The following is a 15,442-nucleotide window of genomic DNA, read 5'->3' as shown; positions in this document are numbered from 1 at the left end:
GAAAAAAGTATTAGTGATGATACTTTAATGATGCCTTTAATTTATCTAATACTTAAACTCTTTGTTATATTATCATAAATTAGAGATAAATAACTGAGTTTATATCAGAGAATTTTTTTCTAAGGGTGACATTATATAGTTAAAACTGATTTTAATATAAAATTTGTGGTTTTTTTGGTAATATAATTCTCGTTTAATTCATTTTCCCAGTCCAAAACTTTTAATACTACTTTTACATCCATTTTGAAGGATCCCTCGTAGGCATAACCAAAAACATCACATCTCAAAAGTCTTGTGCATTTTCTAAGGGTTAAAAAGTTTTTGCATTTGAAAAAATATGATTAAAAAGTATATTTTTTTAAAGTATTTTTTTATACCTAACATTTATTGAATATATTAACTTGATTTTAAGAATCACTGCTATTTTTTAATTAAACACACATGCAAATATCACAATTTTAATTTTGAGTTTGATTTAGGAATTTAATTTCTGATTGAGACCTATCATCAAGACTTAACTGTGAGATTGTTTTGTTGACTTTTTTTTAGACAGTGAAGCGTAAAGCTCTAACAATTGCGTTTCGACAACATGCTAAGAAGCCGTAATATTTATTAATGTTAGTTATCAGAATAATATTTTTTTAGATATATCAAAATAATTGTTAGTTATAAAAAAATTAGTAGAATTTATTTTACTTTATCTGGTCAAACCAGAATATAATTTTTTTTATTTTAATAGTGAGTTATTATAAACCTCAAACTTTTATAATTTTTATCTACAATTCAAAAATATTGATTTAATTATTATAATTAAATATTACTTTAATATTTTTGTTGTGAAGACATTAACTTTTAAAATCCAAGAATCACAAACAAACAAGATCTATGTTTCAATATTTAAAATTTTACCATTTCATAATAACATTTAGAACGAAAGTTTCTTATAAGATACATGCAAGTCACAAAACAAAGTCCAGTGCCTATGAAATTCTTGTTCTGTAAGCAAAAGAATCTTAGGATGATACAAACAATTCAGTTGTCCGACACAATTACTATGCAGTGAGGAAAATTTCAAAAAACACAGGTCCTACAATTTTTGTTCAAAAATATTTTTTTATTCAAAACCTTAACATTTAAGTATCCTTTTCGACAAAGATTTCGTAAAGAATGAGGGTTGTGAATAAGTTTTCGGGCGAAAAAAACAAGGAAAAGAAAACAAGAAATTTAAAGATAAAATGATAAATGTAAAGTGTAAAAGCAATTGAAATTGTTATAGAGTAGTAATAGTAGTAGATAGAAAATTATCTCTTTTTTTAATATTGATGGTTAAAGATTACAACGGGAAACCTATCTTATAAGTTGATTTATGAGTTTAAATTACACTTAAAAGTTCACTTTTCAATATAATATCAGAGTGATCTTGAATCCTGAACTTATTATCAAACTACTAATAATATGCAGTCTCACGTATGAGTTGACAGTCTCAACGTAAAAAAGGTTGGTTGACGTCGTGAAAAGGGTTCATTGTTTTTTTTTTATCAATAAATAAAATAAAATGAGACACTTCAGGGGTGTCTCAACCCTTATACAAAACTCCAAAAACAGGTTTCCTAGAACCCTACCAACTAAGGATCTAACAAACATTGTACTACAGATCAAGCTAAAATCTCATACAAAGGTAAATAAACCAAACAAATATAGTTATATCACCCCACCAGAGAGGTCACACCTTCAAACACAGCATACATCCAACAACTAACACAAGGTCTTTTGTTGACGTGAGAAAGGTTTATTAAAGGCACGAGTTGACAGTCTTAACGTGAAAAAGATTCGTTAACGTCGTGAAAAAAGTTCGTTGTCAACGTGAGAAAGATTTATTAAAGATGCAATCCACTTTTTAATATTAATATTATTAATATTAAGAAATATTTATATACATATTTTGGTACCAATGTAGTATTTTTGAAGATTATCCTTACTTTAAGAGTCTTCCCAACTGTGACCAAGAATCCATTAATATGAACTGTTGGAAGCAGAACAGATGCATTAACATTACATATGCAAACGGCAAACTAATTCATTAATTGAAAGTCCTACAGAAAACAAAAAACAGCAAACAAAACGACAACTTCCACTGACTAAACTTGCTTCATTCATCACACCATTCAACCTTTCCCATCACGTATAAATGCTCACAAAAACAGGTGAAATTGCAGCCACAACAATGGTCAAAGTCATGAGCAGCATACTAGGTACAACAGCACTTCCATACGAAGCATTTTGGCTCTGTGGGGTCGTACTTTGTGTGCTTGATGTTGCAGGAGTTACTTTGGAAGAATTTGTGAAGATTGCAGCATCAGGGGAACTTGGAGATAGACCCAGAAGCTCTGCGCACATTAAAATCACATGCCATGTAGTACTATTAGTATTGGTTTACTTATACACAAAATCCACCAAATTTATTAGTAGTTGAAGACATGTGACCAAATTTATTAGTGCAACTACTGACCAATCAGACAATAACAAATGTTCCATCGAACACTTTAAAACCCCTCACTAACAGCTGGCTATTACGAATTCATGTAGTATCAAACAAAAATATACACAAAAATAGTAATTGTATTTGCATAAATTTATATGTAATGGAAATTGTAGAGTCTTAGACTAGAATGATCATAAGTGAAAATCTCGAAAAATCAACATATTAACATTTATTGTGAAAGAATGTGAGTAACAATACCAGATACAACAGAAACACAAGGAAAAGAATATATATATATATATATATATATATATATATATATATATATATTATGAGTAAACAAGAAAAAAGATACACAGTGTGAAGAATACACTTATTTTTTACCATATTTTTTTATCACTTTAAATGTTCTAGGTTTGAAATTTTATATACTTTTATCTACAAAGTTTCAAAATATGACTTTTTTTTAATACAGCTGTTACTTTTCCAAACAATGAAGGAGCCATGGTTAATATTCCCAAGTTTGAATATGGAAAATGTTGAGCTCTTGGAATTGCCCTTTGGCCACATTTCAATTTAATTAGGGACAAGAATCAGATTTAATTTAATATACGCAATCTTATTGAAAGTAATGGTAATGCCCTCTTAATTAATAATATATATATATATATATATATTAAAATCAATATACAATATTTTTTATAATATGAATGACAATAATAAAGCTTTTATATTTTCTCATTTCTACTTGAAAATAAATAAATTATATGTTGCTTTTCACCTTTGTGATGATAGATATATAAATAACTATAGAAATGACAGTATAACTAAAAAAATACTCTCTCTACCTATATAATATTTGTTTAAGATTGCTTCGCCTAAATTAATATTTTCAATATAATTTTAGATAAATCACCTATTACATTCCTTTCTCTCGTTACCTCCAAACAAGTTATAGTACATAATGAAAGTAAGAGTATAATTAAAAAAAATAAAAAAAAATATATATAACTAAAGCTACTACTAAATAAAAACTAAATGGAATATAGATAGAAAATATAATTTAAGTAAAAAACACGTAATAAATTAATAGTACAATCACTATCCATGTACCCTTCTAAAAAGTACAATTTCTACACCAAAAAATTGCACTTCACCTTCACAGCGTTCTCGTACCAAAAAAAAAGTCCACACTAATTAATAAAACTTGGATTTTGTTTCACATGCCCTACAGAATCATCTAAACGACAAGTTTGTCATCAAAGTTTAGGGTAATTCAATTCTCACACACAAACAACTTACCTAACATATAATCCAGGATCTAAGGGCTTCTAGAGTGATAACTAAAGGGAAAATTTCTCAACAAAAATAGAAGCTTAACATCGAAGATCACCATTGTTTTTGTTTTTTTATTTAAATATCAACCCTATTAAGAAATATAGCTTAAACTTTTTAAAAATTGACTACTTATAAGAATATAAGAATCAATTTGTTATAAGGTAAAATCCACAATATAAGAATCAAAATCGATCAATTTATAAGATAAAATTTATAAAAATAGGTTTATAAAAATAAGATTTAAATCAATCAGAAATCGATTTATGAGATAAAATCAATTAATAAAAAATTAGTTTATAAAATAAAATTAACAAGAAGTCAAGAAGTCTGAAAGGATAAAATCAACTAATGATTTATAAAGGTAAAATAGAAAAATCGATTTATAAGTTAAAATTTAAAAAAAAATCATTTCATAAGGTAAAATTTATTAAAAAAATAGTGGATTTATAAGATAAAATACGAAAATTCTATAAGATAAAATATAAAAAAAAAAAAATCAATTTATTTAGTTTATAAGAATTGGAGTTTTGAAATCTAGTTATATTTATTTATATATTATGAAATGAATTTTTATTTTTATTTTTTTTAATTTAAAACCTAGTTATATATTAAGAAATGATTATTATTGATTATTGGACTTACAAGAATTTGGTTTCTAAGTATTAGTAATGTTTTGTATGTGTTAGTTAGGATTTTGAACAAAAAGATGGTTAATGAGGGTTTGTTTGTGTTGATTGAAGTGAGAGATGCAGAGGAAAAGGTGAAGTTTTGAAGTGAGAATGGGTGAGAGAGCTTACTGGGACAATCGGTGATGGTGGCGTTTTTTACTTTACAGAGCGAAGGAAGCTGAAGCAACTTGTCCTCTTGAATGCCCAAGCTTTTTATCTGAGGGCTACCCTTGTGCGTCTGCTGAATGACGAAGCACAGACACTCTGGGTTGCTCTCCTTTATGCTCGCCGTCGCGTCGCAGCACTCCTTCTTCGGCGCCGCTTCCTTCCCCGACGCGAAATCCAAGCACGGAATAACCTTCTGAACCACCTCCGCGCACTTCGTCGACAAATCATCCGCGCCTTCCGCCGCCGTCATCCACCCACACCATGCCATCGCCACCACCATCGCCACCACCACCACCTCCCCTCTGCTCTGCCGCTTCATCATCACTCTGTCTCTGTCTCTGTTTTTGCCTCTGTTTTTGCGTTTCTGAATGCTGTGACTGCTCCTCTCTCTATTTAATGTGCATAGGTGGGGGCGTTGGACGGTAGCTTAACGCCGTTAATCTCTTTTTCTCGTTACGATTCAACTACCTTTCATTAACTTCAATTTAACATCGTAGTGCTACCAGTATTTGTCTCGTGTCATGTTTCGTCTAAATTGCTATATTACACTCTTTTTTCCCACTGTTCCCACGTAAAAAAAAAAAACATTTTTAAAACAAAGTTTAAATTTCATTTTGTTATATCTTACTCGTAATTTTAAAAAATAATATAATTATAAGAAAAAAAAAATATATATATATAATTCTTGATGTAATAATTTTTAAAATAAATATATATAATAAAAATTAAGTTTAAAATAAAATAATATAAAAAATATTAAAATAATAGTATTCAAAGTTATAATGTGGTTGTATAAAAAAAATAAGAATTGTCAATGTATTATCACCCTAATCATAATCATAAGCGTACCCTATAAACATTAGAACAACTAGGAGAATAAACACTTTGAATTTGAAGGAAAAGTTGAATAAATACAAAATTGATTGGTGTTCAGGTATTGTCAATATAGTAAGTATCACATCATTAAAAAGTCGAAGTCAATGGTAGTTTATATACTATTTTCTCTTCTACTATTCAAAATGTCTTTTAAAAACAAAATAATGACGAAACATCAAACTCTAAAATTAAAACCCTAAATATTTTAGAATAGTTTGAAAGATGATTAAAAATTTGGTTGATAATTATGAAAAAGAGAGATAGGTATGGGAATAGATGAATAAATTTGGAGGGTGGTAGTGGTTGGAGAGAAGTAAAGAGGTCACAGGTTGGGGATTATGACTTTGGAGTTTGTGGGAAGAGAGATACTATAAATAGCGTGCTTCCTCAACCACTGCGTCTCGTTTCTACCTTCAAATTTAATTCTCCACCTGGCATACAACCATGCAACATGCATTCAAATTTCTTCCCTCTTCAACTTCACCTTCTTCCTTCTTTAACTTTTTTATTTCCATTTCCATTTCTTCTCTCTCTCTTCTTACCATGAATGTTCACAGAGCTCTGTCCACAGAGCTGTGTCAGCTCCCATCTAACGCCTTATATTTGCTTCACCTATATTTTTTTATACACAAAAATACTTTTACAACACTATCCACTTAACAATCAATTCTAATAATACAATAATATATATTCAATTTTTAAATTAAAAAATATATATATCGATTGGGACAGAGCCAATCATGTCATTCAGTATCAGAGTTCGTCTGATTGCATAGAGTTAATGCACCAAGATAAAATAAGAAGATACTCGATAAATCAGATAATGTGATTTTAGCAAAGATACATTTAAACAATGTCCATACCGCATAATCTATTACAATAATTATAAATACATATGATTATACAATAATAAATTACGTTTTTATCAATATATTACTCGCTCTTCTATGTAATACTTGTTTATTGGAAATTTTTTTACAAGTTCACTTCTAACTGATAACTAAGAAACGAGTATGAAAAGAAAAGTAAAAAATAAACTATCAAGGAACGAACATCAATTGTTCAATTGGTAATATCTTAAGTGAAAAAATAAGGAAAGAAAAAAAGATTAGTTGAATAATGCTTTATACAAGTACAAAAATAAATATTATTATTTTACATTATTAAGTATATGTTTTTTTGAAATATGATATGTATATTTGTTAAATGGTTTTTGTTAACAAGTTTTAAGTTTACTTTACATGTGTTCATAGTATTTGTTTTGTATTAAACTAAAGCACGCATTTAGAAATTATATTTCTTTTTTTTCACTTTATTAATTAGTTATTTTATGTTTTTTCTCAGTTAACTATGCTCTTAGAAATTATATTTCTTCTTCTTCTTGTCGAATATATATAATATGAAATAATTTTTTTGGATAAATATAATAAAGTAAATATATAATTTGAAATAATTTTGCTGAACAAATAAAAAAAATAGTAATTAATACGAGTAATATTTACAGTCTAAATACATTTCAAAAAATAATGCCTCGTGTTTGAATATAATTATTTGTGTCTATATTCATTTCACTTAGTCCAACAATATTTTTTGCATGTTTATTTTTTTTATCGTTGATATGTATGTGTCCATTAAAAAATTAATTTTGCTTAGGACATTACACTTCAAACTTTAAAAGCAAAGAGAAACTAAAATAGTACAGAAACTTGGAGTCACGATACTCTTATTTTTCACGAGATACATGTATGATTGTTTTATGATTATTCTAAACTAAATAATTTATTCAATATAACAAATATTTATATTTTTTAATATAATAAAAGAATGAATAGCTTTAATTTCATCAATTTTATTTAAACTTGATCAATAACTAGTATAATTAAACATATACTTAATTTTTAATAATTATCACGCATATTTTTATAAAAAAAATCAATATCAATATACAATTAATTTAAAATAGGTGTGAGTAGAGTTAAAATAATTATGAAATTAATCTCATATTAAATTTTATTTATTTATTTAATAAATATACATGACAAATTATTAAAAACTAAATACGTATTTAATTATTTTAATTATTAACGAAATTTAAATTAAAATAATAAATTATTTTTTTATAATATTTTTTTATTATATTGAAAAAAATATCAATACATTGATAATTATTTATTTTTAAAATTTTAAACAGCTCATTAGAAAGTTTTTTTCGTATTTATTGCGTTTATAGTGTTAGGTCAGACATTCAGTTGGTATTACTTTAAGCATATCCAAATGCTACTACTTTTTGTTTTTTTTTTATTAAAAAAATAAAAAAATGAATGTGAACATGGTATTTTCATTTAGCCGTCTCAAAATACGAATATCACGAAAAAATCACATGCATTTTTTTATATTCTCATTGTGTTTGCCTGAACCTCTCATTATGATAAGTTTTGTTTTGTTTTTGCATAGAACATCACGAGTACGTTATTATCTAAAATTTTACTTTAATTTAATTCCTACAATTAATAAATTTCATTGTTATTAAAATATTGTTATAGTTGACTTTCACATTCAAATTTCAATAAAACTAAATGACATTTTTTTATATTTGTTAGTGTACTGGTTAGGGCAGATGACTAATAGAGATTTCAGTTTCTAATTAGAGTGACACAACCAAAATTATTAAGCATAACAGAAGATTAATAAGAATAAATTATAATTAAGTATTATATAATACACTTTTAACTATAATAAAAAATTCTAATCCGACTCAATAACAAATGATCCATAATAATCATATAAATAGTCACACACGCATTGGTTACACCAAGTATTGAATACCCAGATTTCACTTGAGCGACAGAGTGTCTTTTGCAGGTACCATATAAGTTTATAGTTTACAAGGACGAGGAGAAAAAAACAAGAAAGAGTTATGAAGTTGTTCAAAGAGAGAAAACGATAAACCAAGAAAAAAAAAACTAATCATTCTCTTAGTCTCAAACCCGTTTGATTCCATGAAATAAAACAAAATATGATAAAACAATTTTAATCTATATTCTTATCCTTAACAATATTTATTCATTATATTTAGTGTGATTAGAATAATAGGTACGAAATAAATGACAGAAAAAACAAAATTTATCCAATAAACTACTAATATCCTTTAAGTTACTAATTAAATTATATTTTCTAAGAAGAAAAAAAAAATCCTTATGTGACATGGATATAATGTAATTAAAAAATATTATACTTTAACATGCAACTCAAATGTCCTTACCACACTCCTAGTGTACAATTGGTATCTTCTTCTCCCAATTAACCCCAAAATCGTATCATTCAAAAAAAGGAAAATGAAAATCTCTTAAATGTGAAGTTGTGTTGTCACCTTTGCCTTATATTTTCATTTGACAAAATCAAACCACCTTTCCTTAAAACACAAAACAAAACTCCTTCATGTTACATCTTCATTAACACATCAACAACACACACATTAAAATCAACACCATATTCTACTGTCATACACATGCAACCCAAAGGGAAAGAAATTAAAAGCCTTCAAAAATGAAGAACCGTTATCCGTTACAGGAGAAACGGTGGGTGGTGGGCCTGGCAGTGGCGGGCCTCATCGCCGCCGGGCTTTTTCTCACAACCGCAGTCCGATCCTCGGAAACCACGTACCTGTGTCCGGCCACGCTGGGGATCCGAACCCGAAACGAAATAAGCTACGACCCGGCTCCGATCCAGATGCGCGCGATTCTCCACTACGCGACCTCGCGCGTGGTGCCGCAGCAATCGGTGGCGGAGATCAAGATCAGTCTCGACGTGATGAAGTCACTGGGCCGGCCCTGCAACTTCCTGGTCTTTGGGCTGGGCCACGACTCCCTCATGTGGGCCTCGTTCAACCCGGGCGGCACCACGGTGTTCCTGGAGGAGGATCCCAAGTGGGTCCACTCGATCTTGAAAGACGCGCCGGGCCTGCAGGCCCATACCGTACACTACCGTACGCAGCTTCGCGACGCCCAGACGCTGCTCGCCTCGTACCGCTCCGAAGCCACGTGTTCTCCGGCGGCGGCGTACCTGCGAGGCAACGAAGCGTGCAAGCTGGCGCTGGAGAATCTCCCCGAGGAGGTTTACGAGAGGGAGTGGGACATGATCATGATCGACGCGCCGAAGGGGTACTTCGCGGAGGCGCCGGGGCGGATGGCGGCGGTGTTCTCCGCCGCTGTGATGGCGCGTAACCGGAAACAACCCGGTGTGACGCACGTGTTCTTGCATGACGTGGATCGCAAGGTGGAGAAGGCTTACGCAGAAGAGTTTCTGTGTAGGAAGAACTTGGTGAATGGTGCTGGAAGGCTCTGGCACTTCCAGATACCTTCTTCTAACGACACCCATGCTTCTCATTTCTGCTAGAAACTTCTTCACCCTTCTAACCATTTTCCCATTGTTCTTCATCTTTTTTCTTTCTTCTTTTCTCTTCTCAGAGTATGATTCAACGTGAAGTTGCATGCGTAGTAGGGAACACTGTATCGGATTTCATATCATCTTTTTGCTCTCTCTTTGATCATTACTATGCTTTGCTTTCTAATTCTACGCTTTGTCATGTCCAATTTGCGGACAGCGCAAGGGTAACAGCAAGATCGATGAACGAACAAGCTTGTTCAAGACAAAATATAACATGTGTCGTTGACTTTTGTGATTAGTTTCAGAGTGTTTTATTTCATGAATTTATGAATTTGAGAGTTTTTAGTCAAACTGTTGTGAATCTTTGCTCAACTGTTATGTTTGATATGAACATTTTTAAAATTACTTTTTACAAATTTATTTGTTTTCAATTTCTTACGAAAGCATTTGAGAGAGGATAAAAATCCAAGATTTTTATAAAACGATTTTTTTTTTCATATATGCCTATCAGTTTGTAATTTTTTTTAATAATTTCAATATTTCTAAAAAAGAGTACTATCCTATAAACTATAATTTCCAGAAAAATATGATTCCGGTAGATGAAAAGAAATTTATATACCCAAAACGCTTCTTAAATGTCTATTTGTAACATGATATGTGTTTGGTTGATAATGTCAAAATATTTTATTGCAGAAGTTTTTAACTCTTAATTAAACATGACAAAAAATGTATTATTTGAATCTTTAAAGAGATAATTTTTATAAGTAATAAAGTGATAAGCATTTTTATTTTTTTTGAATAAATTCATGATTAGAAAAATAAAATGTCGAATATTACAGTTAATCAACTATATCAATGATTTCATTATTGTTTACATTTTAAAAATTTCAATAATGATAAATAACATGAATTTAAATATTTGTCCATTCATTTGCTTGTAAAGGATTTGCAAGCAAAATCTTTGAATTATAGCTTACTTAAAAAATACGGTCATAAGAATGTCTTTTTCTTTCTTAGACTAGTCCAGTACCCAATTACTTGTATTAACATAGCAACGACAAAATATGGTTATAAGAATGTCTTTTTCTTTCTTAGACTAGTCCAGTACCCAATTACTTGTATTAACATAGCAACGACAAAATAAGGTTATAAGAATGTCTTTTTCTTTCTTAGACTAGTTCAGTATCCAATTACTTGTATTAACATAGCAACGAAATCGTTGATATTTGTGTAGTTAAAGAGATCGGTCATCTATTCCAAACACTTGTCTACATTTGTATTCGTTATAGAGTTTTTAGATAAGCTCTTTGATATTATTTTTTTAAAAAAGTTGAAACATCCATATGTGTTCCTTTTCTATTTAATTTATTGTTTAACAAATTAAAAAGAAAGAAAAGGATGTAATGCTGAATGGAAGTTAATTGAAAGAGAAAAGGAAAAGAAGAAAAAAAGAATAAGCAAACAAAATTGCTGGTTAAAGATGCCTATCGTGGCAAAAGAGTAAGGTATAGAATTATAATTGTAAGATGGAAGACGCCTCTCACATGTTACTCTCATCCACTTCTTATTTACATACTGCAATGGATTTTCATGTCGTGTCAAAAGCAGAAATGATAGATTACCTAAAAGAGAAATCAGAGAACAACTTTTAAATTTAAAGTATAGATTATATCATTTTGAGACAAGGATGAACACATATTTCTGTATATCTTAGGACAGAGTGATATTTCATAGCACGTTTCACTGTCCTTTTCCAATTATGTCGTACATAAAAAAAAACTAAACTGATATACTAGGATATAACGTATATAACATTATAACTGTGGGTGACAAATCATACTAATTACATTCCATCTTCGTAAGATACAGTAGAGGTCCAATTTGCATAATGATATGATGAGTTAATCACAGAACAAAATCAGCCTAACCACTTCAAGGAAGACGTGTAAATTCATCCCCTGGAAACATTGCATTCTATACAAAGTCTAACACTACAAAAAATATTTCATTCTGTCATCCCTCCTCATGGCATTATATACAGCTTGGACCTGAAAAATACAACAAAATTCCATATTCACCAAGAATCATATTAGCAGGGAGACACGGTCTAGTACATAACAAATGGAGTTTCATGTTCTTTTCTTCCGAATAAATCTATCTTTAGTAAAAAAAAAACGATACAAAAGTTTGTTTACTTCAACAAAAGGAAAAGAGACAAGTAAACAAGAGAGAAAGACCTGTTCACTAGAAACAACTTGGACAGGCCCAATGTTTACGGATACATATTTGCCTCTTGCTGATAACTTATGCTTCACACGTCCCTGTAACAGACATGTTAAGGTTCTTGAAATATGAACATCAACCACAAAATAGAAGGGTAGAAGTATTATATTTATGAGAGATAATAATGCAATATTCCAAAATCTTCCTGTATCAATCTCTTGAAGGCAAGGTAAAACATTAATACTTCGTAAAAAAAATCAATAACCATATATTTTGCGAGCGTTTGTTGTGAATGTGGCCTATGACCTTCCCATCAGCTCTTTTTTTCTTATTTTAATATTTTAATCAGGTTCATAGAGATGAGATGGCTATGAAAATACACTCTGTTTAGATTTATTTCAATAAGATTCACAATTAAACTCATGAAGAAACTTCCATTTGATAAGTGGTTATCGAACAAATGTTAAACCAAGCCGTGTTTACCTTAACGCACCGTACATGTGATGAAATAATAGGTTCTAAATTCAATGAACTGGGAGACAATTACTTATGATGGAGTACTTGATTTTTTTTTCTCAAAGCTCAGAGTGTTAGTGGCTGCTAAGACTAAGGAGCAATCAAATTGACTGTCACTGACCAGGGCACAATAATCAATTTTAATTATTAAATGCTTCTAGGGTTATATGAGCACTGGGTTACTATAGTAGTTATTTTCCACAAATCAGGTAAAAAAAATTCCTCGTTGGTCTTCCTATTCTAAATTCCTAAACATCTTGAGTAAAAGGAAACTCAAATACAATTGAAGGCTAGTAGAGTTTGTTTATTTTGGGAGAGAAGGTCTTCAACTTCTATCCAAATATTAGAGAATAAAGGCAACTTACATATCCAACACAACAAGATAACAAGCAAGTCCATCTAGCAATTGGCTGATGCCATCGTCTAGATTTATGCTTTGGATCAACAAAACTTAGTTTGAGTGCGAGAGTGGGCCCTTACACGTGTAAGCGGGAGGAGCAAGACACTTTTCTTCAGCACTATTACATAGATAATGATTATTTAGTCACTGCCCTATCTAGATTTAAGTTGTTAGTAGGCAGTTACACATGTAAGAGAGGAGTGAGATACTTTTCAGGACTATTACACAGATGGTGATTATTTAGTTTGTGCCCCTATCTTTTGGTGCTATTGGAAGGATTAGTGACAAAAGAAATCATGGAGGATGTACCTTTCTGGCACAATGCTGAGAAGACAGAAAGTGAGAAGACATATGATGAATTCCATATATTGGGTACACTCATGACTATTCTTATTTATTTAGTTTCACGTTGAATGAGAATGGATAATTTGAGCAACATACAAGTGAAGACCTACAAACCTAATGTCTTAAAGTTTTAGATAGTGTGATGTCAAGTTCACTTATGTGGTTGACTCAACCCATCGGTGCAAATCTCCTTCATATTTCTCCCTCTCAAATTACTAACACATGCTTCAAAGTGTGTGTGTGTGTTTTCCTTCCCTTCAGCAACTTCAAGAAGAAATTTTAAGGGCAATACACCTCATTTGGAAATAAACTGTAGGCACATGCTTAAAATGATTTTCGTCGTGTTTTCCTTCCCTACGAGCAACATCCAGAAGAGATTTTAGGGGCAAGACACCTTATAATGGAAACTATGAGCACGTGCTTCAAAGTCTTTTCACTGTGTGAAACCCCCTGATCACAGTCCTTTAGAATGCAGGGTCAAGATTAGTCCCTTTATTCTTTTCAATGCTTATCTTATACCTCTATATTGGATGTATCTCAAATCTCAAGCTTCTTTGGTTCTTACCTCAATGATAAAATGTAAAATTGATTTATTTATTTATAAGGTCAATAGGTAGAAGTTTGGTATTGTTATAACTATTGACGACAGCTCTCTAGGCTTACATCCCAAGAACTATTCTGTAGATAAATGATATATATTCATATATGATCTTTGAATAACTGCGGCAGCAATCCTGCGCAAATCAAAGGTTGCAGCTGCGGTGTTCTTCTAAAGTTGGCTGTAAAGATATTGATTGTTTACACAGAATATGGTACTGAATTAGATAGTGTTAATACGGATGAAATTTTGCAACAATAATTGCAATTAGCTGGTTTTTATTTCACAGTTTTTTTAATTGACAATCAAACAGAAGGCAAGAATATATAGTTCCAACTGGAAATGATACTTTACAATCCTAACCTAACAAACAAAACTAGCATTAATCATCAACAATCATCATATGAAGTTCAAGAAACAGCCATGTTAGATATGTATATGTTACAGTTACAGTTACCAATACAATTAGAACGGGCTATATTTGAGTCGTGTTAAGTGTCAGAGTTTTGGTAGCTCCCTTTGCTTGTTTTCTATTTGTGTCTTGCTAAAGATTTATGGTCCAAAGAGGGGTCACGACAATAAGCAAATTAAGCTCACCAGGGAAGGTAGTTTAGGTATAGAAATCTAACACAGGGTCATTTGGATCATAGTTCACACTATACAAATTAATGAATCAGTTTTACATAAACAAGTTGAATTTCCAAATTCCAATTCAAGGCTCTACAATAGTGTTGAGGTTGAGGTATGAGGTATGAATACCCACCTGAGGAATAGGCTGCTGGAGAACGGATTCCACGGCAACAACCATGGCTTGCACAAAATCCTCACCTCCCGTTCCTATTGCAGTGAATCCTCGAACAGTTGGGTATGAGTTCACCTGTGCAGCACACATTACAACACGTAAGTATTGCAATTTGCAATGCCAAGGGCATAACAAAAATCAGAAGTAACAGAACATTTAAACAAACACGTGAAATGCAAACAAAATAGACAGTTAAAAACAAACAGAACAATGAATGAATGCATGAAATAGTACCTTCTGATCCAAAGTGAGCCATTCATTGGTAGAATCATCCGACACAGTGCCTCCAATAACCATATTGGTAGTTTGCCCAACCCTCCCTTCCGCCTTAGACACCTCTGTTGTAATGCATGCAACAAATTAAATCAACCATTTTCAATTAAAATGAACCATACATTCAATTAAACAGTTCACAAGTGAGAACAAATCACCGGAAATGGCCTTCAACACCGCCTCCTGTGGCGGACCTTGATCGTCCTGAAACGACGGCGTCTCGCTGTGAGAACAACGCAGGGTTACTCCTCTGCGGCGGCGAAACGGACCCGCCCTAACACCTCCGTTATAATTCAAATGAAGATTTTGGAACTGAAACGACTCCACGATAAGCGATGAACGAAGCATGCTCCTGCACGCCATTTTT

General features: G+C 31.2%; 3 protein-coding genes across 3 annotated transcripts; 1 reads left to right on the top strand and 2 right to left on the bottom strand.

Annotated features, from left to right (window-relative positions):
• Positions 1 to 1,975: 1,975 nt before the first annotated feature.
• LOC137815259 (non-specific lipid transfer protein GPI-anchored 1) lies at positions 1,976 to 5,106 on the bottom strand. The gene is made up of 2 exons (XM_068618374.1): positions 4,618 to 5,106; positions 1,976 to 2,387 (listed from the first exon to the last, which is right to left on the bottom strand). Exons 1-2 carry the CDS (start codon positions 4,976 to 4,978, stop codon positions 2,179 to 2,181), a joined length of 570 nt encoding a protein of 189 aa, XP_068474475.1. The 5' UTR covers positions 4,979 to 5,106; the 3' UTR covers positions 1,976 to 2,178.
• Positions 5,107 to 8,950: 3,844 nt separating this feature from the next.
• Positions 8,951 to 10,105, top strand: LOC137815258 (arabinogalactan O-methyltransferase 1). Its single transcript, XM_068618373.2, has one exon. It carries the CDS (start codon positions 9,079 to 9,081, stop codon positions 9,925 to 9,927), a length of 849 nt encoding a protein of 282 aa, XP_068474474.1. The 5' UTR covers positions 8,951 to 9,078; the 3' UTR covers positions 9,928 to 10,105.
• Positions 10,106 to 11,708: 1,603 nt separating this feature from the next.
• On the bottom strand, positions 11,709 to 15,438 carry LOC137815257 (phosphoribosylformylglycinamidine synthase). The gene is made up of 5 exons (XM_068618372.2): positions 15,234 to 15,438; positions 15,037 to 15,140; positions 14,764 to 14,877; positions 12,156 to 12,239; positions 11,709 to 11,966 (listed from the first exon to the last, which is right to left on the bottom strand). The coding sequence occupies exons 1-5, from the start codon at positions 15,436 to 15,438 to the stop codon at positions 11,910 to 11,912; spliced, it is 564 nt and encodes a 187-aa protein (XP_068474473.2). The 3' UTR covers positions 11,709 to 11,909.
• Between the last annotated feature and the right edge of the window lie 4 nt (positions 15,439 to 15,442).

Source organism: Phaseolus vulgaris, chromosome 1, assembly GCF_051622355.1.
Source record: "Phaseolus vulgaris cultivar YP4 chromosome 1, ASM5162235v1, whole genome shotgun sequence".
NCBI classification, from domain to species: Eukaryota; Viridiplantae; Streptophyta; class Magnoliopsida; order Fabales; family Fabaceae; genus Phaseolus; species Phaseolus vulgaris.
The sequence above is the reverse complement of the archived record's forward strand: the minus strand, read 5'-3'. Positions and strand labels throughout refer to the sequence as shown.

Coding starts and splice junctions, on each gene's coding strand:
- LOC137815259 (XM_068618374.1), bottom strand. CDS start 4,978: ATGATGAAGCGGCAGAGCAGAGGGGAGGTGGTGGTGGTGGCGATGGTG. Junction 2,388..4,617: donor CACCATCACCGATTGTCCCA/GTAAGCTCTCTC, acceptor TAATGTGCGCAG/AGCTTCTGGGTCTATCTCCA.
- LOC137815258 (XM_068618373.2), top strand. CDS start 9,079: ATGAAGAACCGTTATCCGTTACAGGAGAAACGGTGGGTGGTGGGCCTG.
- LOC137815257 (XM_068618372.2), bottom strand. CDS start 15,438: ATGGCGTGCAGGAGCATGCTTCGTTCATCGCTTATCGTGGAGTCGTTT. Junction 14,878..15,036: donor GGCTCACTTTGGATCAGAAG/GTACTATTTCAT, acceptor TGTGCTGCACAG/GTGAACTCATACCCAACTGT. Junction 12,240..14,763: donor TCCAGCAGCCTATTCCTCAG/GTGGGTATTCAT, acceptor TGTCTGTTACAG/GGACGTGTGAAGCATAAGTT.